This window comes from Bombina bombina, chromosome 4, assembly GCF_027579735.1.
Source record: "Bombina bombina isolate aBomBom1 chromosome 4, aBomBom1.pri, whole genome shotgun sequence".
Taxonomy (NCBI): Eukaryota; Metazoa; Chordata; class Amphibia; order Anura; family Bombinatoridae; genus Bombina; species Bombina bombina.
The window spans coordinates 1,092,015,606-1,092,040,140 of record NC_069502.1 but is presented as its reverse complement, the minus strand read 5'-3'; the positions used below and the strand labels follow the sequence as shown (position 1 = coordinate 1,092,040,140).

The 24,535-nt window shown below is 37.0% G+C and overlaps 1 protein-coding gene across 1 annotated transcript in view; it reads left to right on the top strand.

Annotated features, from left to right (window-relative positions):
• The window catches only part of PLEKHH2 (pleckstrin homology, MyTH4 and FERM domain containing H2), a 359,537-nt gene that overhangs the window by 260,802 nt on the left and 74,200 nt on the right, over window positions 1–24,535 (top strand). The window contains exons 17-22 of the mRNA XM_053712285.1: window positions 648–827; window positions 13,393–13,501; window positions 16,535–16,647; window positions 20,285–20,464; window positions 20,607–20,704; window positions 23,400–23,577. Coding sequence (XP_053568260.1) covers window positions 648–827; window positions 13,393–13,501; window positions 16,535–16,647; window positions 20,285–20,464; window positions 20,607–20,704; window positions 23,400–23,577 — 858 coding nt within the window. The remainder of the gene's footprint in view (window positions 1–647; window positions 828–13,392; window positions 13,502–16,534; window positions 16,648–20,284; window positions 20,465–20,606; window positions 20,705–23,399; window positions 23,578–24,535) is intronic.

Sequence of the window (24,535 nt, the reverse complement as noted above, 5' to 3'; positions counted from 1 at the left end):
TAATGATCTTTTAATGTTCAGAAAAGATAGGCACATTTACCTTTAGATTGTAAATTCTTTTTTGTCAGTTCCACATCAACTGCTGTCAGATTTACAAATCATCTTTCTTCTACTGAGGTTAAATGTACACACTAGTAAATAATAAACTTAAAAAAAATGAAACCCATTTTTTTTTCTTTCATGATTCAGACATATATTACAATTTTAAACAACATTCCAATTTACTTATATTGTCTAATTTGCTTCATTCTTTAGATATCCTTTGTTGAAGAAATAGCAATGCACATGGGTGGGCCAATCACATGAGGCATCTATGTGCAGCCACCAATCAGCAGCTACTGAGCCTATCTAGATATGCTTTTCAGCAAAGGATATCACAAGAATGAAGCAAATTAGATAATAGAAATAAATTAGAAAGTTGTTGAAAATTGCATGTTCTTTCTAAATCATGAAATAAAAAAAATGTGTTTCATGTCCCTTTAATAACATGGTTGAAATCTACTTTTGCTACTTTATCTGTGGGTCCTAACATAACTTTCTTCTAACTATACAGCTAGCAGTCTCTTACCAGCCATCAGACACAGAAACTGGAGAGATTCATTTGTTTTTTTCTGTGGAGTGAGAATTATTTGTAATATTTTTTACAGTTTCCTTTGGGACAAATCAAGCTCTGGGAAGCTAAAGTGGAGGAAGTAGACCGGTCATGTGACTCTGATGAAGACTACGAGACAAGCGGTCGAAGTCTTCTATCCACACATTATACCATTGTCATCCACCCTAAGGAGCAAGATCCTACCTACCTCCTCATTGGGTCTAAACATGAGAAGGTAAGATTATTATAATAATTCCGCTCTAGATGCTCGCCTGCACTTTTGGCACACAATTCACTTTCCCCTCCAGTATATATTTAAAGTGAAAACACAACAAGAATGCTGTGACATTGCTTTAAGTGAACCTAAGCGTTTGTTTTCTTTAAAGGGACAGTCTAGTCCAAAATAAACTTTCATTATTCAGATAGAGAATGTAATTTTAAACAATTTTCCAATTTACTTTTATCACCAATTTTGCTAAGTTCTCTTGGTATTCTTAGTTGAAAGCTAAACTTAGGAGGTTCATATGCTAATTTCTAAGCCCTTGAAGGCTGCCTCTTCTCTCTGGTCATTTTGACAGTTTTTCACCACTAGAGAGTGTTAGTTCATGTGTTTCATATATATAACACTGTGCTCATGCACGTGGAGTTCCAGTGAGCCAGCTCTGATTGGCTAAAATGGATGTCTGTCAAAAGAACTGAAATAAGGGGGCAGTTTGGAGAGGCTTAGATACAAAGTAATCACAGAGGTAAAAAGTGTATTAGTATAACCGTGTTGCTTATGCAAAACTAGGGAATGGGTAATAAAGGGATTATCTATCTTTTTAAACAATAAATATTCTGGTGTAGACTGTCCTTTTAAGTAGATGTGTATGTGTAATTATAAAACAAATGTTACAATTAAGTATATTCAAGATGATTAAATATATAATACTTAAAAAATACATTTAAAATTAAGATGATAATAAAAGCCCAAAATGTATTTATTTCTTGTAAAAATTGGGATATGTTATCCATTTCTGCTACCGGTTTGTATTACAATTTTCCATTTGGTGACAGCTCAAAATTTTTGAGTCACTAAATAATAGTGGCTATTTAAGGTTGGTCACAGTGACCATCCCCATAAGGAATCTCTGAATCCAGTGGCGGCTCGTGGGTTATTCAAATGGGGGTTCACTATATATATATATATATATATATATATATATATATATATATATATATATATATATATATATATATATATATATATATATATATATAATATATATATATATATATATATATATAAACACAGTATATATGTATGTATATGTGTATATATATATATATATATATATATATATATATATATGGCTCTCACCATCCACCACATCTTCATATATTTAAAAGAACACACAGTCAGTCTTCAGGAGACCCTGAAACGTCAGTATTAAATTACTATTAATTACATATACACACATATACATACATACACACACACACACATACACACACCTTGAAAAATATGCCCAGGTACTACAACTTCTATGAAAAATTCCTACTAGTCCACTTTTTTTACTCAGAACTTTTCCTGCAGCATACAAAAAACTTGTTATTAACTATTATATACTTCTATAATGCATTTGCATTTAGAAAAAACACTGTTTGTTTATACTAACAAACTAAAAAATAATATACCTAGTTCAGATGACAGAAAGCAGGGGCTGGCCCACAAACTCAAATGACAAGGCAGAGAAAGGACACAAAGTCCAATGTCAGCACACTGAACACATAGTTAAGATGACAGCGATCAGAGGATAGACTACATGGTTAGGATTGACAATAATGCACAGCAGAATTAGGAAAACAAATTCAAATAGTTGAAATTAAACTCTCTGACTTTCATATGTAAGCTACTAATGGTAAGTGTTTGATGACAATCAAGATATTCAGCTATTCATGATAACCATATTAAGTGAATATGTACAAGCTTCAACACTAACGAATGCTCATTACTATAATGTGACAGCTACTACAAATAATTAGTAGAGACTCATTTTAGATTGTTATAACAATGTTTGCAGATCATTATAGTGATTAAATTCAAGTATTCTTACTCCTAGCTATTCCAATAAGGGATTGTTATTTAGAGATACAAATCCGTTTTTCCCTTTTTTCCTCTACTATTAACTACACAACACTACCCTCTAGTGTCAAGTGATAGAAGTGCAATATAATCCGTCATTGATAAAGTATATATATTTGGGAATTACTTCATAATTATTAATACCAATACTGAATTTTATTCATTCCTTTCTATTTCATTAGGGGCCAAGTTGAGAGCAATTAGTCTTTAACAGACTTACAAAATCAGAGTATCATCTACGACATTTCACACTGTTTGAATGAGGGATATCTATACAAGTGTCCCCTTGTTCTGGTCATATTGTTTGATGAATAAATTTATATAATGTGCCTAGTGCTATCTCTTTTTCTTATTCTAGAAATATAAATCAGTAATGTATCACAAGGGATGATCAGTATGGGAGACGGTGACACACATGCCACATAGATAAAACAGTACCTCACTCAGCAGGCAGACAGGCACTCAGTCTTGCTGCAGCTCCCTCCTCTTCAGTAGTTCCCGCTTCCCGCCACCAGCCAATGAGATGACGCCCGATGTCAGCTCATGATGCTCCACCTCCCAGTGCTCCCACACAGCACATACACAGCTCTTAGTGTGCGAGTGTCACGTGACAGCTGGCTCTCGCACACTAAGAGCTGTGCGGTTAGGAGAGCTATGGGCTGGCCTGTAGGTGGCACTGCAGTCAATGCAGTTTTAAAGTGGAAAGGAATTTTGCCTATACTTCTATCTATCGCACTGCACAGCATGTGTGATAGATAGAAGTATATTAGGCAAAAGACCATTCCATTTTAAAACTGCATTGACTGCAAATAAATATACAGCAATTTTAATGGACCCTGGAGGATTTTTTAATTTAAATAAGCAAAAAAGGCTTAAAAATTTAATTAAAATGTAATAATTTTTTTTTATTTCTCAATCTTCTTTTTTTTTTCATCAGGGGTCAGGGGGTTCACGTGCGACAGTGCACATATGGAGGAGCCTCCACTGTCTGAATCTAGCTATTATAACAATGGTACCTATTATATAAAGGTACCAGTGTTACTGGCTTATAACCCCCATCCACACACTGCTGCTCCCGCTGTTTATAAACCCTAGCTGTGACTCTCCTAAAAGCAGATCAGTCTATCATTAACCATGCGACACACAGAACTGCATTAACCCCTAAATGACCACAGCACTTTTCCATTTTCTGTCCGTTTGGGACCAAGGCTATTTCTACATTTTTGTGGTGTTTGTGTTTAGCTGTAATTTTCCTCTTACTCATTTACTGTACCCACACATATTATATACCGTTTTTCTCGCCATTAAATGGACTTTCAAAATATACCATTATTTTCATCATATCTTATAATTTACTATAAAAAATATTATAAAATATGAGGAAAAAATGGAAAAAAACACACTTTTTCTAACTTTGACCCCCAAAATCTGTTACACATCTACAACCACCAAAAAACACCCATGCTAAATAGTTTCTAAATTTTGTCCTGAGTTTAGAAATACCCAATGTTTACATGTTCTTTGCTTTTTTTGCAAGTTATAGGGCCATAAATACAAGTAGCACTTTGCCATTTCCAAACCACTTTTTTTCAAAATTAGCGCTAGTTACATTGGGACACTAATATCTTTCAGGAATCTCTGAATATCCATTGACATGTATATATTTTTTTTTAGAAGACATCCCAAAGTATTGATCTAGGCCCATTTTGGTATATTTCATGCCACCATTTCACCGCCGAATGCGATCAAATAAAAAAATTATTTTACTTTTTCACAAATTTTTTCACAAACTTTAGGTTTCTCACTGAAATTATTTACAAACAACTCATGAAATTATGGAATAAATGGTTGTAAATGCTTCTCTGGGATCCCCTTTGTTCATAAATAGCAGACATATATGGCTTTGGCTTTGCTTTTTGGTAATTAGAAGGCTGCTAAATGCCACTGCGCACAAACCGTGTATTATGCCCAGCAGTGAATGGGTTAATTAGGGAGCATGTAGGGAGCTTCTAGGGTTAATTTTAGCTCTAGTGTAGTGTAGTAGACAACCCCAAGTATTGATCTAGGCCCATTTTGGTATATTTCATGCCACCATTTCACCGCCAAAAGCAATCAAATAAAAAAAAATTGTTCACTTTTTCAAACTTTAGGTTTTTCACTAAAATTATTTACAAACAGCTTGTGCAATTATGGCACAAATGGTTTTAAATGCTTCTCTGGGATCCCCTTTGTTCATAAATAGCAGACATATATGGCTTTGGCGTTGCTTTTTGGTAATTATAAGGCCGCTAAATGCTGCTGCGCATCACATGTGTATTATGGCCAGCAGTGAAGGGGTTAATTAGGTAGTTTGTAGGGAGCTTGCAGGGTTAATTTTAGCTTTAGTGTAGAGATCAGACTCCCACCTGACACATCCCACCCCCTGATCCCTCCCAAACAGCACTCTTCCCTCCCCCACCCCACAATTGTCCCCGCCATCTTAAGTACTGGCAGAAAGTCTGCCAGTACTAAAATAAAAGGTTTTTTTAATTTGTTCTTTTTTTTTTTTTTTTAGCATATTTACATATGCTGCTTTGTAGAATCCCCCCTTAGCCCCCAACCTCCCTGATCCACCCCCAAAACAGCTCTCTTACCCTCCCCCTCTGCATTATTGGGGGCCATCTTGGGTACTGGCAGCTGTCTGCCAGTACCCAGTTTCAAGAAAAAAACGTGTTTTTTTTTAAAAAAATAGAAATTCTGTAGTGTAGCTTCACCCCCCCTCACAGAAAAACCCCAACACCTTAATTGATTATTAAAAAAAACTTTTATTCCCTTTTTTTTGCATTTTTTTTTAAACTTTTTTCTGTAGTGTAGCGGTTCCCACCCGCTCCCTCCCCGTGCACGCCCCCGCCCCCGCCCTTCCGTGCACGCGCGCGCCCGATCACCCACGCCCACGATCCCGCCCCTCCTGCACGTCGCCAAGGCCATCGATGGCCACCACCCGCCTCCCACCAGCCTCCCACCCACCAACGCGGTAAGCCAACAATCTCCGGTGCAGAGAGGGCCACAGAGTGGCTCTCTCTGCACCGGATGGCTTAAAAATGTTATTGCAGGATGCCTCGATATCGAGGCATCACTGCAATAACCGGAAAGCAGCTGGAAGCGAGCAGGATCGCTTCCAGCTGCTTTCCAAACCGAGGACGTGCAGGGTACGTTCTCAGGCATTAACTGCCTTTTTTTTGAGGGGTTAACCCCTTAATGACCACAGCACTTTTCCATTTTCTGTCCGTTTGGGACCAAGGCTATTTTTACATTTCTGCGGTGTTTGTGTTTAGCTGTAATTTTCCTCTTACTCATTTACTGTACCCACACATATTATATACCGTTTTTCTCGCCATTAAATGGACTTTCTAAAGATACCATTATTTTCATCATATCTTATAATTTACTATAAAAAAAATTATAAAATATGAGGAAAAAATGGAAAAAAACACACTTTTTCTAACTTTGACCCCAAAAATCTGTTACACATCTACGACCACCAAAAAACACCCATGCTAAATAGTTTCTAAATTTTGTCCTGAGTTTAGAAATACCCAATGTTTACATGTTCTTTGCTTTTTTTGCAAGTTATAGGGCCATAAATACAAGTAGCACTTTGCTATTTCCAAACCACTTTTTTTCAAAATTAGCGCTAGTTACATTGGAACACTAATATCTTTCAGGAATCCCTGAATATCCCTTGACATGTATATATTTTTTTTTAGAAGACAACCCAAAGTATTGATTTAGGCCCATTTTGGTATATTTCATGCCACCATTTCACCGCCAAATGCGATCAAATAAAAAAAATCGTTCACTTTTTCACAAATTTTTTCACAAACTTTAGGTTTCTCACTGAAATTATTTACAAACAGCTTGTGCAAATATGGCACAAATGGTTGTAAATTCTTCTCTGGGATCCCCTTTGTTCATAAATAGCAGACTTATATGGCTTTGGTGTTGCTTTTTGGTAATTAGAATGCCACTAAATGCCACTGCGCACCACACGTGTATTATGCCCAGCAGTGTAGGGGTTAATTAGGGAGCATGTAGGGAGCTTTTTGGGGTAATTTTAGCTTTAGTGTAGTGTAGTAGACAACCCCAAGTATTGATCTAGGCCCGTTTTGGTATATTTCATGCCACCATTTCACCGCCAAATGCGATCAAATAAAAAAAAAAGTTACATTTTTCACAATTTTAGGTTTCTCACTGAAATAATTTACAAACAGCTTGTGCAGTTATGGCACAAATGGTTGTAAATGCTTCTCTGGGATCCCCTTTGTTCAGAAATAGCAGACATATATGGCTTTGGCATTGCTTTTTGGTATTTAGAAGGCCGCTAAATGCCGCTGCGCATCACACGTGTATTATGGCTAGCAGTGAAGGGGTTAATTAGGTAGCTTGTAGGGAGCTTGCAGGGTTAATATTAGATTTAGTGTAGAGCTCAGCCTCCCAACTGAAACATCAGACCCCCTGATCCCTCCCAAACAGCTCTCTTCCCTCCCCCACCCCACAATTGTCCCCGCCATCTTAAGTACTGGCAGAAACTCTGCCAGTACTAAAATAAAAGGTATTTGGCCCTTTTTTTAAAAAAAAAAAAGAAGCATATTTACATATGCTGATGTGTACGATCCCCCCTTAGACCCCAACCTCACTGATCCCCCCTAAAAAGCTCTATAACCCTCCCACTCTAACTTAATGGGCGCCATCTTGGGTACTGGCAGCTGTCTGCCAGTACCCAGTTTAGAAGAAAAAAATGTTTTTTTTTTACATTTATTAAAAGTTTCTGTAGTGTAGCTTCCCCCCACACAAAACCAACCCCCCACCCCTCCATGATCCCCTCCATGATCACTTTTTGTGCTTAGATTAGGTCTTATTTATTAAAACATTTTCCATAGTGTAGCGGTTCCCACCCGCTCCCGCCCCGTGCACGCGCCCGCCCGCCACCCTCCGTGCACGCGCGCGCGCCAGTGCGCGCCCCCCGACGATCGCGCCCCCGATCCCGCCCCCCTTGACGTCATGCGGCACACCGATGGCCGCCCACCCGCCTCCCAAGTCGGCTCCCACCCACCAACGAAACCGGCCATCGATGTCCGGTGCAGAGAGGGCCACAGAGTGGCTCTCTCTGCATCGGATGGCCGTAAAAGGTTATTGCAGGATGCCTCCATATCGAGGCATCACTGCAATAACCGGAAAGCAGCTGGAAGCGAGCAGGATCGCTTCCAGCTGCTTTCCACACCGAGGACGTGCAGGGTACGTCCTCAGGCGTTAACTGCCTTTTTTTTGAGGACGTACCCTGCACGTCCTCGGTCATTAAGGGGTTAAAGGGACACTGAACCCAAATTTTTTTCTTTCGTGATTCAGATAGAGCATGCAATTTTAAGCAACTTTCTAATTTACTCCTATTATAAAATTTTCTTCATTCTCTTGGCATCTTTATTAAAAATGCAAGAATTTAAGTTTAGATGCTGGCCCATTTTTGTTGAACAACCTGGGTTGTTCTTGCTGATTGGTGGATATATTCACCCACCAGTAAACAAGTGCTGTCCAGGGTCCTGAACATTTTTTTTTAGCTTAGATGCCTTCTTTTTCAAATAAAGATAGCAAGAGAACAAAGAAAAAATGATAATAGGAGTGAATTAGAAAGTTGCTTAAAATTGCATGCTCTATCTGAATCACAAAAGAAAAAAAAATGGGTTCAGTGTCCCTTTAATCCTAACAGGAACCCACTCTGATGATAACCCTAAATCTGTCCACAATGCTCCACTATCATTCCTCACTCATTAGAAGATTCTACCACTGCAATATAGTCCTCTAACTGGCACAACCACGCACAACCCACCTCCCCAGCAGTAAACTCTCTTATTGTCAAAACTGAGCCCATCTTGTCTTGTGATACAACTAGATGTGTTTGCCTATATTTACAATTGTTTCTACATAGCACAGTGAAATATTTTTTAAATGGTGTGTTACAATTTAGTACAGTTGATAGATAAAGCAAAAACTCGGGGCTAAATCTCAGATGGTCCCAAGAGATGCTAGCCATTGAAAGTAATGGGTGAACCTTAAAGGGGCATAAAAGCCCCAAAAAATATTTCATTATTTAGATAGAGCATGTCATTTTTTTTCTTCATTCTCTTTGAATCTTTTGTTGAAAAGCTCAGGAGTCTACATGTGTCTGGAGCACCATGGACAGCAGTTTAGCAAGAATGTTATCCATTAGCAAGATCACTAGATGGCAGCACTATTTCCTGCCATGTATTGCTCCAGATGCCTACCTAGGTATCTTTTCAACAAAGAATATCATGGTAATAAATCTTATTTGATAATAGAAGTAAATTTGAAAAAAAAAAAAAATTGTATGCTCTGTTTAAATCACAAAATATTTTTTTGGGGTTTCATGTCCCTTTAAAGGAATAGTCTAGTCAAAACTTTCATGATTCAGATAGAGCAGCAATTTTAAGCAATTTTCTAATTTACTCCTATTATCAATTTTTCTTCGTTCTCTTGGTATCTTTATTTGAGTTTAGGAGCCGGCCCATTTTTGGTTAAGCACCTGGGTAGTGCTTGCTGATTGGTGGCTACATTTAGACACCATTTAGCGGTACCCAGGTGCTGAGCAAAGAATTGGCCGGCTCCTATGCTTACATTCTTGCTTTTTCAAATAAAGATACTAAGAGAACAAAGAAAAATTGATAATAGGAGAAAACTAGAAAGTTGCTTAAAATGACATGTTCTATCTGAATATTGAAAGTTTAATTTTGACTAGACTATTCCTTTAAGCTTTACACCACTTATTTGAGTTTAGATACTGTTTAGGTCAATAAATGTCATAGTTAAGCTAACTTCTATTCATGTGCATTATCAGTTATGTAATTATTTTTTAGTAGCAAGGGGAGTCTTACTGATTTCCCTAGCAAACATAAATTATGTGTGTAAAGTGAGAGTATTCTGTCTATCTATCTGTCTGTGCGCCTATCTATCTATTTATCTATCTATCTATCTATCTATCTGTCTATCTATCTATTTATCTATCATGGTCTTCATCAATCAAAGACACACATTTTTATTCTGATTTTAATCTTTATATAAGTAGTGTGGGTCTTCCTTGAAGTTATTTACCTGTACTTATCTACATCTCCCCTAAGATACCTCAGATGTATAAGGTGTATCCAGTATTTACGTTTTTCTGCTATCTACTGGCTGCACTCTTCTAGTTTCCTGAGGTTTCAGAAAATTAACATATGGAGGAACCTTACAAACATATTAAGGGCCAGATTACAAGTGGAGCGCAAAATATCGCTTTCACAAGGGCGATATTTGTGCTCCACTTAGTAATACCAGCGCACGCAAATGTGAGCTGGTATTACAAGTTAGGTGCAATGCATGGAAGCATTGCGCTCACAAGAGTGCGCATCCATAGCATGAGAACTAGTGCAGTGAAGGGGGTAAGTCGTGCAGCGATGGGCAGCAAATATATACTGGGAACACACTGAACCTAAATTTTTTCTTTTGTGATTCAGATAGAGCATGCAACTTTCTAATGTACTCCAATTATCACATTTTCTTCATTCACTTTGTATCTATATTTAAAAAGCAAGAATGTAAGTTTAGATGCTGGCCCATTTTTGAGGAACAACTTGGGTTGTTCGTGCTGATTGGTGGATAAATTCAATAAATTCACCCACCAATAAACAAGTGCTGTCCAGCAGTGGCGACTCTAGGAACAATATAAAGGGGGGCACATAAGATACCACAGTCAAAACTGGGGGGGCACTAATCATTTTCACCAGTAAATCATACCACTGAAAATAAACTGAATGAATATATATATATATATATATATATATATATATATATATATATATATATATATATATATATATATATATATATATATATATAAAATAACATTCCAAAATACAAGAGTAATGCATTATGCAATGATAAATTTTTATTGTACTAACCGAAATACTTAAAAATATACGCTTTCAAGAGTTTTCCTTTCTTCCTCAGGTATTGCTTCAGACCTGAGAGAGAGAGAGGAAAACACTCAAAAGCTTTTCTTTATAGTTTAAAGCAATTTCAGCAAACATCAGGGCTCTGTAATTAATCCCCTCCCCTATGTTAAATAAGTCACAAATGAAGACCAATGAACAGACCCTGAGTGTTTGTTGGGGTGTGTGTGTGTCTATCTAATACTCCATGTACCAATTAACACAGCCAGCCCCTACTTCAAAATACACACACACAGAGACACATAAATACACACACACACAGTAAATTGCATGCATACATACACACACATAGTAACACACACATGCATACAAACACACACACACATAGTAACACACACATGCATACATACACACACATGAATACTCACACATGCATACACACACATGCATACACACACACACACACATGCATACATACACAAACATAGTAACACACATGCATACATACACACACATAGTAACACACACATGCATACACACACACACAGTTACACACACATGCATACAAACACAGTTACACATACATGCATACATACACAAAAATACACATACACACAGTAACACACATGCATACACACACAGTTACACATATATGCATACATACACATAAATACACATACACACACAGTAACACATATGCATACACACACACACAGTTACACATACATACACATAAATACACATACACACACAGTAACACACATATGCATACACACACAGTTACACACACATGCACATACACAAATACACACATAAACAACATACATACACACATACTTACATACACATTCATACATACAGTTACACAAACACACATACATACACAGTTACACACATACATAAATACACACTCACATACACAGTACATACACACAAATAGGATCCTTTTTATTGCAGAGATCACAAATAAAAAAATTGCACCTGCTCATTCTGAAATCCCTGACAAATATCAAACACATTGAGAGAGTACCCTTTATCTAAAGAACCCTCTGTTATGGAGTTATTATGGTCTTCATATCATTTCTATCTATACATGAAACACCCTCCACCATATTGTCCTAAAAAAACACTACAGCCAATTACTGTATGTTTTTTGCTGGCTGCCAGCAGAGCTCAGCTGGGACACTCTGATTGGCAGAAAGTAACAAGACTTGGACCTGGTCAATAGAACGTGTGGACTTTCGCCCGTAACCTATGGCTACAACCTACAACTTCTACAAGTAATGCCACATGCTTGCATTGCTAGACACTGTGCTGCAGCATATTTATGCATTTTTGCGCTGCGCATATTATTTAAAAATTACTACTACACATAGCAGCACATAGTACCACCCTGACCCTACATATTTCTCACTCCATAAATAACAAGCAGCCCCGCCGGTACCTCAGACACTCACATTCACAGGCCGGGTACGGGCTCCATGCTGAAGATGCTCCGCCTCCAGAAGTAAGCCAGCCAGGTACCGGGACTGGAGGCAGAGTGACAGCAAATGAGAGGCGGGTTGTGGGAGGGACTGATGATGAGTTAGAGGTGGGTAATGAGGAGCGACCTGCAGATTGTAAAAGGAGCACTTAGAGGGAGGGATAATCACAGAGCAAGGATAAGGGTGGCGAAGTCTAGACAGGATCATAGTGGTATATATCAGGGAGAAGCTGGCAAGAGGAGAGGTACACAAACGCTGTGGCCTGAAGGGGGGGCAGATGGGGGGGGCAAAGTAAATCCTAGGGGGGGAATTGTCCCCCCCTTGTCCCCCTTGTCCCCTGTAGCGACGCCACTGCTGTCCAGGGTTTTCAATGAAAAATTGACTGGCTCCTTAGCTTAGATGCCTTCTTTTTTAAATAAATATAGCAAGAGAACAACAAAAAAATTGATCATAGGAGTAAATTAGAAAGTTGCTTACAATTGCCTGCTCTATCTGAATAACGAAAGAAAAAAATTGGGTTCAGTGTCCCTTTAAATAACCAATTAATGAGTAGAAGTTACTACTTAATAGAAACCAATGCAGTATAAAAATAAAAAGGACAGTAGAACTGCTTATAACTCAAGGATATATAACACAAATATTAACTAAATTAATGAGAACCATTCATTGCCATAGATATCACTGATGAAGAAATTATCTAATAAAAAAAAAAAATTACCATATCCTATCATACATCTTTTTCTTTTTTTTTTTTTCTCTTTTTCTTCCTTTTTCTCTTTCCATTTCCTACCATTTTTTAGGATTAATAATATTTAGGAAAAAAGGACAATTGAAAAAAAACTTCAGTCCTTAACCAATATATAAATTTCATAGTTTTCGAATCCCATGGTCCTAATTTGCAACAAAACAGAAGAAAAAAAACAAAACAAAGAAGGAGGAAAGGAGAGAAGCAAAAAAACAAAAACAGTTTAAATACAAAGTGCACTGCATCTAAAATATATGTATGAATAAAGTATACTATGTATAATAGTACTGTGCAGTAAAAGCAAGAACAAAAAACAATTGTTTTAGTGTAATAAAAACATCACAATTACAAGGTGTATGTAAACAGGTTGTAATGTTTATCCTCATAATCCTGACAGCTTCTACAACTCATTGAAATCTGAAAGATCTCATATTCTTTTAATGAGATAATTTGTGTGTTTTCTCCAGGACACGTGGCATTATCACTTAACTGTGGCTGCTGGTATCACAAGTGTAAATGTGGGAACGGAGTTTGAGCAGCTGGTTTGCAAATTGTTGACCTTAGATGGAGACCTGTGTAAGTAGTTCAAATTTACAAGGTATATAACCAAGGACTTGTCCTGTAGATGAAGCTATATTGCAGTCACATGTGGAGCACTGATGGAATAATAATTATTATATATAAAATATATACAATAGTCAAAGGTTTAGGAAATCACATAATTAAAACATATGTGAAACTATTGTTATAGGTCATGTGTAAAATCATTATGTCTATCATAACATAAAGGAGACATCTGAAGAACATGGTTTTACCTTAATTTAAAAAAAAAAACTTTATTCATAAGAGAAAAAAACTGAAGTGCTAAGGAAAAATATCCAAGTGCAGCAATTTATGTAGTTTAGAAAGAGATGCACTCAGAATGTAACTATAAACAAAGACAATTTGTGAGTGTATTTCTTTTGGAACTAAATAAATGTGTTAAAGGGACATGAAACACAATTTCTTTCTTTTATGATTCAGATAGATCATTCGTTCAGCAGCTAGCTCCCGGTACCTCAGCTTATCTAGCTTTGCAACAAAGGCTACCAAGAGAATTTAGCAAATGAAATAATAGAAGTAAATTGAAAAGATATTTAAATTGGTATGCTCTATCTGAATCATGAGAGAAAAAATATTGTGTTTCATGTCCCTTAAAGTAATTTTACACGAATTGTTGCACTTTTTTCCCTTTGCGCTTCTGTGCTTTTTTTGTTTTTCTCTTTCCTGTTACTCCAGTGATAAGGAACCTGCTGAAGAGGAAAGGTCTTCTTTGGGACAGCATTAGCAAATTGGAGAAGGACACTGTTTTTATATTAGATCCATTACATACTGATTTCGTATATTATTTTTCTTTCAGGTGACAGATTAATATGACATTTTAACCCTTCACTATACAGGGAGTGCAGAATTATTAGGCAAGTTGTATTTTTGAGGATTAATTTTATTATTGAACAACAACCATGTTCTCAATGAACCCAAAAAACTCATTAATATCAAAGCTGAATAGTTTTGGAAGTAGTTTTTAGTTTGTTTTTAGTTATAGCTATTTTAGGGGGATATCTGTGTGTGCAGGTGACTATTACTGTGCATAATTATTAGGCAACTTAACAAAAAACAAATATATACCCATTTCAATTATTTATTTTTACCAGTGAAACCAATATAACATCTCAACATTCACAAATATATATTTCTGACATTCAAAAACAAAACAAAAACAAATCAGTGACCAATATAGCCACCTTTCTTTGCAAGGACACTCAAAAGCCTGCCATCCATGGATTCTGTCAGTGTTTTGATCTGTTCACCATCAACATTGCGTGCAGCAGCAACCACAGCCTCCCAGACACTGTTCAGAGAGGTGTACTGTTTTCCCTCCTTGTAAATCTCACATTTGATGATGGACCACAGGTTCTCAATGGGGTTCAGATCAGGTGAACAAGGAGGCCATGTCATTAGATTTTCTTCTTTTATACCCTTTCTTGCCAGCCACGCTCTGGAGTACTTGGACGGATGGAGCATTGTCCTGCATGAAAATCATGTTTTTCTTGAAGGATGCAGACTTCTTCCTGTACCACTGCTTGAAGAAGGTGTCTTCCAGAAACTGGCAGTAGGACTGGGAGTTGAGCTTGACTCCATCCTCAACCCGAAAAGGCCCCACAAGCTCATCTTTGATGATACCAGCCCAAACCAGTACTCCACCTCCACCTTGCTGGCGTCTGAGTCGGACTGGAGCTCTCTGCCCTTTACCAATCCAGCCACGGGCCCATCCATCTGGCCCATCAAGACTCACTCTCATTTCATCAGTCCATAAAACCTTAGAAAAATCAGTCTTGAGATATTTCTTGGCCCAGTCTTGACGTTTCAGCTTGTGTGTCTTGTTCAGTGGTGGTCGTCTTTCAGCCTTTCTTACCTTGGCCATGTCTCTGAGTATTGCACACCTTGTGCTTTTGGGCACTCCAGTGATGTTGCAGCTCTGAAATATGGCCAAACTGGTGGCAAGTGGCATCTTGGCAGCTGCACGCTTGACTTTTCTCAGTTCATGGGCAGTTATTTTGTGCCTTGGTTTTTCCACACGCTTCTTGCGACCCTGTTGACTATTTTGAATGAAACGCTTGATTGTTCGATGATCATGCTTCAGAAGCTTTGCAATTTTAAGAGTGCTGCATCCCTCTGCAAGATATCTCACTATTTTTTACTTTTCTGAGCCTGTCAAGTCCTTCTTTTGACCCATTTTGCCAAAGTAAAGGAAGTTGCCTAATAATTATGCACACCTGATATAGGGTGTTGATGTCATTAGACCACACCCCTTCTCATTACAGAGATGCACATCACCTAATATGCTTAATTGGTAGTAGGCTTTCGAGCCTATACAGCTTGGAGTAAGACAACATGCATAAAGAGGATGATGTGGTCAAAATACTCATTTGCCTAATAATTCTGCACTCCCTGTATATATACTGGTTTTTGCATCTGCTATTTCTGTTTTAACCAAAGATATGTTTGGTTAGAGGGACATAAATGTGCAAAAAGAAAATTCTCTAATGTTTTAGAGCATATTATTGCTGCACTCTTGATTGCATTAAACTATGTGTTTAACCCCTTCAAATGAGTTAAGCACATAGTTAAAGTCGGCTCCAGAGCAACAATGTACTACTGGGAGCTAGCTGAACACAGGTGAGCCAATGACAAAAGGCATATGAGTGCAGCCACCAATCATCAGCTAGTTTCCAGTAGTGCACTGCTGCTCCTGAGCCTACCCAGCTATGGTTTTCAACAAAGGATATCAAAAGAACAAAGTAAATTTGATAACATAGCTAAATTAAAAGACTTAAAATGTATGCTCTTTCTGAACCATTAATGTTTACTTTTAATTTCATGATTGTATGTATATCCATATAAGCATAAAATAGTTTGGAAACAAATCGATGACCTCCAAAATTAGCCTGTGTCATTATGATTGAGTTATATTACTAAACACAGCACTAAAAGATATGCTTTTATGGGGTGAATGTATTTACTAAGTAGTAATAAATAAATAATTTTATGCTTTGTTTGCTTCTTTAGGTACACAGATTTGGAGGCATCCTGCTCTCTGTCATAGTAAAGAGGCGATAAATTCACCCCTTACAACATTACCATCAGAAGCATTGCAAACAGAAGCAATTAAACTATTTAAGGTAAATAGAAAACATAAAACATATTTTGTACATATTAATTTCTTCCCATCAGAATGATGATGTAAATGAAGCATAGGGACTGGTGAAGTAGGTGGTGCTGGGCCGGCACTTCTGTAAGGCAGACAGGGTTTTCACCTTAAGGTGCCCCTCACTGCCACAGGGTTTAGAACAATATTCTTTCTGTTCTTTCTATATCCCTGAATACCTGTAGCTGGACAATTGAGAGAAATAAGGGCAATACATTGCTTCCATATCAGACATCCCAACTCTCCCTGAGGTTCAGGGAGTCTCCCTGATTGTACTAGTGGCTCCCTGATGCCAACAAATGTAGTGCAATCTCCCTGAAACTCCAAGTACCATGATCCAATGTGGCCCAAATCCCAAAAGTGTTTCTTTAAGGAATGCCTTTAGTTGCTGGGACGTTATAGAACCCTCAAAGCATGCATCAGTAACCAAAATGCCCCATCTGATTCTAATAAAATAAAACACACATACTACCTTATTTACTGCACATAATTAAACTTCATATTTTAAAATATTTAAGCATTCAACAAGCGTACGATCACTGGAAAATAGGTTTGTTGTATGTGCTTGTGCAATAAAGCTACTTTTTTTTTTAATGTGACTTTAGTGGGAAGCTACTTAATGATAAGTCTCTATCTTATTTAGGATTTCACGGTGTCTAATATATAACTGGGAGGTGGGGGGGAGGCGGCGCAGTAGCGGGTGAACCCACCTCGCTGCAATGAGTTTTTGCAGGTTGGGATGTCTGCCATATATTCACAGTACTTTGTTCTTACAAATATGTGATTGGATAATTTATGTAGCACCAATCTGGCATGACAGGTTATTCAGTATATTTGTCATTGTCATATATACTGCAAGTGGCATTTTAACATTATATATATATATATATATATATATATATATATATATATATATATATATATATATATATATATATATATATATATATATATATTTATATATATAAAATCACATTTAGACATTATAGTAATAAAAATAAGATTGAATAGTCATGGTTTTGTACAGTAATGTCAATCTATAAATACAATAGCTATTGTATTTTATCACACATCTAGAAGATTTTACCAAGAGGCAGTATGGGTAAGGTATGCAATTTTTCTATGGGGCATCAGAATGCATCTTTGCCTTACTAGCCCAAAATCCTTGCACTGGCCCAGGAGAGTGCATACTTTTCGGGAACAGTTAACTGACAAATATTTTAAAATATAATTTGAAAGTATTTTAGAATGATTTTTCATTGAGTGACCTAAATTTATCTGTAATTAAAATAGTTTCTTACTATATTAACATGGCTTGGATGGTACTGGATTACCAGTCTATTAATAGACCATAACAATGAGAAATAATGTAGATTACAGCTTTACAGCCTGACATGACAGCACGTTGTAGGGTGTATGAGTTCCGATGTAAACACTTCTTTGAAAAATGAAATCATTCGATCGTCAATGCAATCACATGATTTCAAGGCCGAGATCGGATCATGCAGGGCGGCCTACGATGCTAGGCACATCCCCCCCAGTCTGATTTGCCATTAAACAAAAGGAGGAGGGTGCAGGACGCCAAAAAAGGTAGGATGTTCCATGCCATTCTAACGGCTGTATAGCCCAATGCTGTTAGGACGGCATGGATCCTAATGGCGCTAAGTGGACAGTAGCATTTTGGGATTGTGAACACTGGAAAAAAACTCTTATAATACCATCAGAAATTATTATGTGTAAAAAACAGGCGCAAGATTGTGATCAACTCGAGTTGGAGAAGGTCTACAAAAAATTAAGTATGTATTAAAGAATATCTAAGTAGCTTTTTTTTCCATTTAATTTCAGGCATTCTATAGTATGTTGCATGTTTTTATAATATGGGGGATTGTTCTTAACCATCAGTGAGCCATTTATCCCACACGTTTCATGTTAACTTCAAAATCAAAGTAAACCACTTTTGCTTTCAAAAAATGTGTAGTGCTCTTTTCTATGCATTTTTAAGAAAAAAAAAATATGTTTTTATATGTTAAAGGGACTTTAAACCCAAATTTCAGAGCATGCAATTTTAAAAACCATTTTACTTTACTTTTTGTTTTACATTTGCTTAATTTCTTTGGTATCCTTTGTTGAATAAGCAGGGGAACTGAACACATTGTAGCGATCATGTCCCCCCGACATCGCTGAATGCCGACAGCATACGCTGTAGGCATCTAACATTGCACAAGCAGTTCTTGTGAAATGCTTGTGCAATGCCGCCCCCTGCAGATTCGCGGCCAATCGTATGTGATCGGGCTGATTGCTGTACGCCGACTCAGAGGTGGCATACGAGATAAGGAGCAGCTGTCTTAAGACCGCTGCTTCTTAACTCCTGTTTCCGGCGATCCTGTTTGCAGCGAGCCTGAAGGCTAACGCGGAAACAGTTGTATCTGGCCCCATTTAGACCATGATAAATCAGCCCCATTTGTGCAAACCAATGACAAGATGGATATATGAGCAGTCATCAATCAGCAGCTAGCTCCCACTAATGCATTGCTGCTCCAGGGCATACCTAGGTATGCTTTTTAATAAAGGATACCAAGAAAATGAAGCAAATTTGATAACAGAAGTAAATTGGAAAGTTGTTTAAAACTGTATGCCCTATCTTAAATCATGGAAGTTTAATTCTGACTTCACTGCTTTCAAGCAACATGGCATCATTCTAGATGGCCCTCTTTCCCAAACTTCTGTTTTACTTGCCAAGTAAAAAGGCCCAGCATCTTCAGAGGCCTCAACAAAGACGTGCTGGGAACTGTATATTTGTGTGATGACTTCATGGTGGCACAGAAACCTGGAATTCCTGTATAAAATAGTTTTTTGGGAAAGGTGGGGTCACATTTTAACCCCTCTATACCTAGGGTTGTCATCACGGCCATGTTTTCCTGGACACTTGTAATTACCACATACTGTAGGGTGTGCAGGGAGGAACATGTATTGTGCCGTTTATTAGCACTATTCATATGATCTCCAGATGCGCAATACATGTTCCGCCCTGCTTACCCTGCAGCATGCGTAACTCATAAGTGTCCAGGAAAATATGGCCGAGGTGTCAACCCTATCTATACCAGACATCATAAAGGTTAAAAATCCCCAAGACCCCTCATTTCAAAAGCTAAAAACAAACACGCAATTGTATAAATTGCCTTTCTCTCTGATTTTTGAAATGTCTTTGTATTTGCAAGATGGTTAAAAAGGTCCAACATGTTTCTTTTCTATATTTTGCATAGCTTTTTTTGTATTGGAGACCATACAATCAGAATTCTAAAGTGCTTTGGGAAGTTGTACTTTTTCAAAATGTGGAAATATTGTGGAGATGTTTTAAATATTTAGGAAGTACTGATTGTTGTTTACCATGTACAGAATAGAAAATTACACAGAAAAATAAAAAAACAAATACATTTTGGATGGTGTCTTTTTCCAATAATTTTGTTTTTAGGCAAAATAAAGTTTATTTCTCAAAGGGTTTGCTCTGCTATAACTAACTATAATGAACTCACAATGGTTATTACTGGCTTGTAGCCCAACACATTAAAATATAATAATGACTAATTGAAGCCTGTGGTGTTTTTTTGCAGACTTGCCATTTATTTCTTAATGCTGCAGTTGATTCACCTGCTATTGATTATCATGTATCCCTGGCTCAGAGTGCATTACAAGTGTGCCTCACTCATACTGAACTGCAGAATGAGATCTACTGTCAGCTTATCAAACAGACAAAACACCGGCAGCCACAGAACCAGCAAAGTCCCATCCAGGTACAGATCTTACTCCTTTTTCTACTGTAACTATTTCCAACACCATTTAGTTTATTAGTTTATGGAAAGTATAACATTCTAACTACTGTACTAATCTGTTGAAAGACAAAGTATTTAATGAATTTTTTTTTTTCATTTTAAGGGTTGGCAGCTTTTAGCACTTTGTGTGGGACTTTTCCTACCCCAGTATCCCTACGTATGGCTTCTAAAGCTCTACCTGAAGAAGAATGCAGATATCAGGTGCCTATGTCAGATTTGTACAAAAAAATTAATTCATTAGCAATTAAGGGGAATAAAACCCAAACTTTTTCATTCATGATTCAGCTAACACAAACTATTTTAAACAACTTTCCAAATTGCTTCTAGTATCTAATTTGCTTTCTTCTCTTGGTATCCTTTGTTGCAAAGCATATCTGGGTAGGCTCCATAATGCATTACTAGGAGCTAGCTGCTGTTTGGAAGCTGCACTTGTCATTGGCTTACCTGATATATCCAGCTATCTCCCAGTTGTACATTGCTGCTCATTCAACAAAGGATACAAAGAGAATGAAGGACATTTGATAACAGAAATAAATTGGAAAATGTTGGGTTTTATGTCCTTTTAACATTCAAAAACAAAATTTCCTATTAAAGCTTCAATTATGGAAAGTGTTAAAATGTTACCATGTACTTTGATTATTTTCTGTAATTTAAATGTGAAAATCGCTTACAGTAGAGACAATGATATAAACACTTTCTTCAAGGGATATGCCCCAGAACATTTTACAGCTTGAGGTTCATTTAAAGTATTTATTCTGTATGCAGATCTTTTGGAATGCAATTTATTTTGGTTGCATATATTAAAAATGGCATTGATTTCCCTTTAAAGTACAAAACAACAAAAGATATTTTGGTGCACATCCAACCACTTAAGTCCACTCTTTCATGGCATATTAGTATATGCTTCTGTCTGCCAAACATACTTACATAGCTTCTAATAAGATTGGGATAAACATCTCGCAATAATATGAGCTTATATTTGTGCTGCAAAAACAAATATACTTCTATCTGCTAAATATATTTACATAGTTCAAATAAAATTGAGATTAACATCTTGCAATAGTATTGACTTATATTTATGCTGCAAAATTTTTTTTTTTTTTTTTTATTTTTTTTTTGCTTTTTAAAAAATGCCTTTAAATGAAATGGGATCTTAGTCACACAATATGATCATATTCTGCAGCATAAATATAAGTCAATACTATTGCAAGATGTTAATCTCAATTTTATTTGAACTATGTAAATATATTTAGCAGATAGAAGTATATTTGTTTTTGCAGCACAAATATAAGCTCATATTATTGCGAGATGTTTATCCCAATCTTATTAGAAGCTATGTAAGTATGTTTGGCAGACAGAAGCATATACTAATATGCCATGAAAGAGTGGACTTAAGTGGTTGGATGTGCACCAAAATATCTTTTGTTGTTTTGTAATTATTTTGGTCACTTTGGTAGCACTCCCACAATATGTGTGTTAAGTTTAAACAGTCCTTTTGTGGTGTGCGTAACCAAAAACCCATCTGTTGTGTTTCCCTTTAAAGTAACACACACTTTAAATGCATGTTTATGCTTAAAAGTGGTTCAAAATATATATCTATGAATTTTTTTCCTACATGGTTCAGGTAAAGCATAGCATTTTAAAGAAATTTCGACTGAAAAGCGTGGGCGTAAGCTCAGTAGTGTGCACGTGTCTGGAACACTATATGTCAGCAGTTTCGGAAGAATGCTATCTGTTTGCACTATTTCCTGCCATGTAGTGCTCCAACAAAGAATGATATAAGAATGAAGCAAATTTGATAGTAGAAGTAAATTAGAAACTTTTTTAAACTGCATACTCGGCCTCAATCATGAAAGAAAAATGTTGGGTTTCATGTCCCTTTAACTAGACCTAACTGGGCCCCAGAGCAAAGGCTGCAACGGGGCCCCCCATTTAAGTGGCTGTTTGAGATCAGCAGAATCCGAGCCAGTCGCTTTATAGGAGCAAGAGCAGCTTCTCTGAGATTGTGAGTCATCCTTCCCACTTGGTTATTCTGCACTTGCGCCACCTTCCTGTACAAATGGGGTGGCAGGTTTTTCTGTACTGCCACTGCCATCTTGGAAAACCTGGCACCATATACTGTATGTAAAGGCAAATCAATATGTTTTCCTTACACTGTGAGCTTTGTTTTGCCGAGGCATTCAGAAGCGAGATGCAGGTGAAGCCCATGCACTACCAGGTCTGCTGTAGCGAAACCTTTACTGATTGCAGGGCCATATGGACAGCTCGACGCCCTAAAGGTGTGGGCCCAGTCTTGACTGAGACCTCTGAGATCCCTATAGATATGCCCCTGGTTGAGATGTTACAGAAAGATTTTTTTTTTCCTATATATAGAAGCCACCGCTGTGCACTTGCTGTCAAAGTAAGGTCTTCAATTATTTGTGTTCTTAAAGGGACATGAAACCCCAAATGTTTCTTTCATGATTCAGACCGATAATAAAATTTAAAAAAATGTTTCCCATTTATTTCTATTATCAAATTTTCTTTGTTCTATTATTATTCTTTGTTGAAGAGGTATCTAGAAAAAGTGCTGCCATCTAGTGCTCATGCTTATGTATAACATTGTTACAAAACTGCTGCCATATAGTGCTTGCAGAAACATGCACATTTCTGAACCTACCATCCTGCTTTTCAACAAAGGATAACAAAAAAATGATAATAGAAGTAAATTAAAAAAGTTTTTTTAAATGGTGCGCTCTATCTGAATCATTAAAAGTATTTTTTGGGTTTTATTTCCCTTTAAGTAATTTTCATTGCATATAGATACAAATGATAAGCTAGGAATAATAATATATAGTATGATTTTATAATATTATGTTGAAGCATACATGGGTGTCTGTACCTCTATATAACACAGGACTGAAAATGGAAAATATGCCATATACTGTCAGCGATGTGTAGAGAGAACACAGCAGAATGGAGACCGTGAGGCAAAACCTTCCAGAATGGAAATCCTATCAATTCTTCTAAGAAATCCTTATCATCACTCCTTGCCATTCAGCATCCCAGTACATTTTATGAATGGCACTTATCAGGTAGACATTCAGCATCCCAGTACATTTTATGAATGGCACTTATCAGGTAGACATTCAGCATCCCAGTACATTTTATGAATGGCACTTATCAGGTAGACATTCAGCATCCCAGTACATTTTATGAATGGCACTTATCAGGTAGACATTCAGCATCCCAGTACATTTTATGAGTGGCACTTATCAGGTAGACATTAAGCATCCCAGTACATTTTATGAATGGCACTTATCAGGTAGACATTAAGCATCCCAGTACATTTTATGAGTGGCACGTATCAGGTAGACATTCAGCATCCCAGTACATTTTATGAGTGGCACTTATCAGGTAGACATTAAGCATCCCAGTACATTTTATGAATGGCACTTATCAGGTAGACATTCAGCATCCCAGTACATTTTATGAGTGGCACGTATCAGGTACATATTCAGCATCTCAGTACATTTTATGAGTGGCACGTATCAGGTACATATTCAGCATCTCAGTACATTTTATGAGTGGCACGTATCAGGTACATATTCAGCATCTCAGTACATTTTATGAGTGGCACGTATCAGGTACATATTCAGCATCTCAGTACATTTTATGAATGGCACATATAAGGTACACATTCAGCATCCCAGTACATTTTATGACTGGCATGGATCAGGTACACATTCAGCATCCATAGCAAACTATTTTAATTATTCTTTCCCCCCCCACACCCCCACTGAATTCTCACTGTTTAAAAATGGCCTTCCTAATGTATAAAAAAAGGTAAAAAATAAAATAAATGTTAATTATTATTTACAGTATATCCTCCGCTTTTTCAATGTGTTTTTTCCAATTCTCACAGAGAGGCTAGAGTGTATCATGCAGTTTTCAGAACGCTTATGCTGCAACAATCTACACAGTGATTGATTGCTTAGTTTAACACTCAACTTGCTTGCTTAGTTTAACACCCCAAATTGCTTGCTTAGTTTA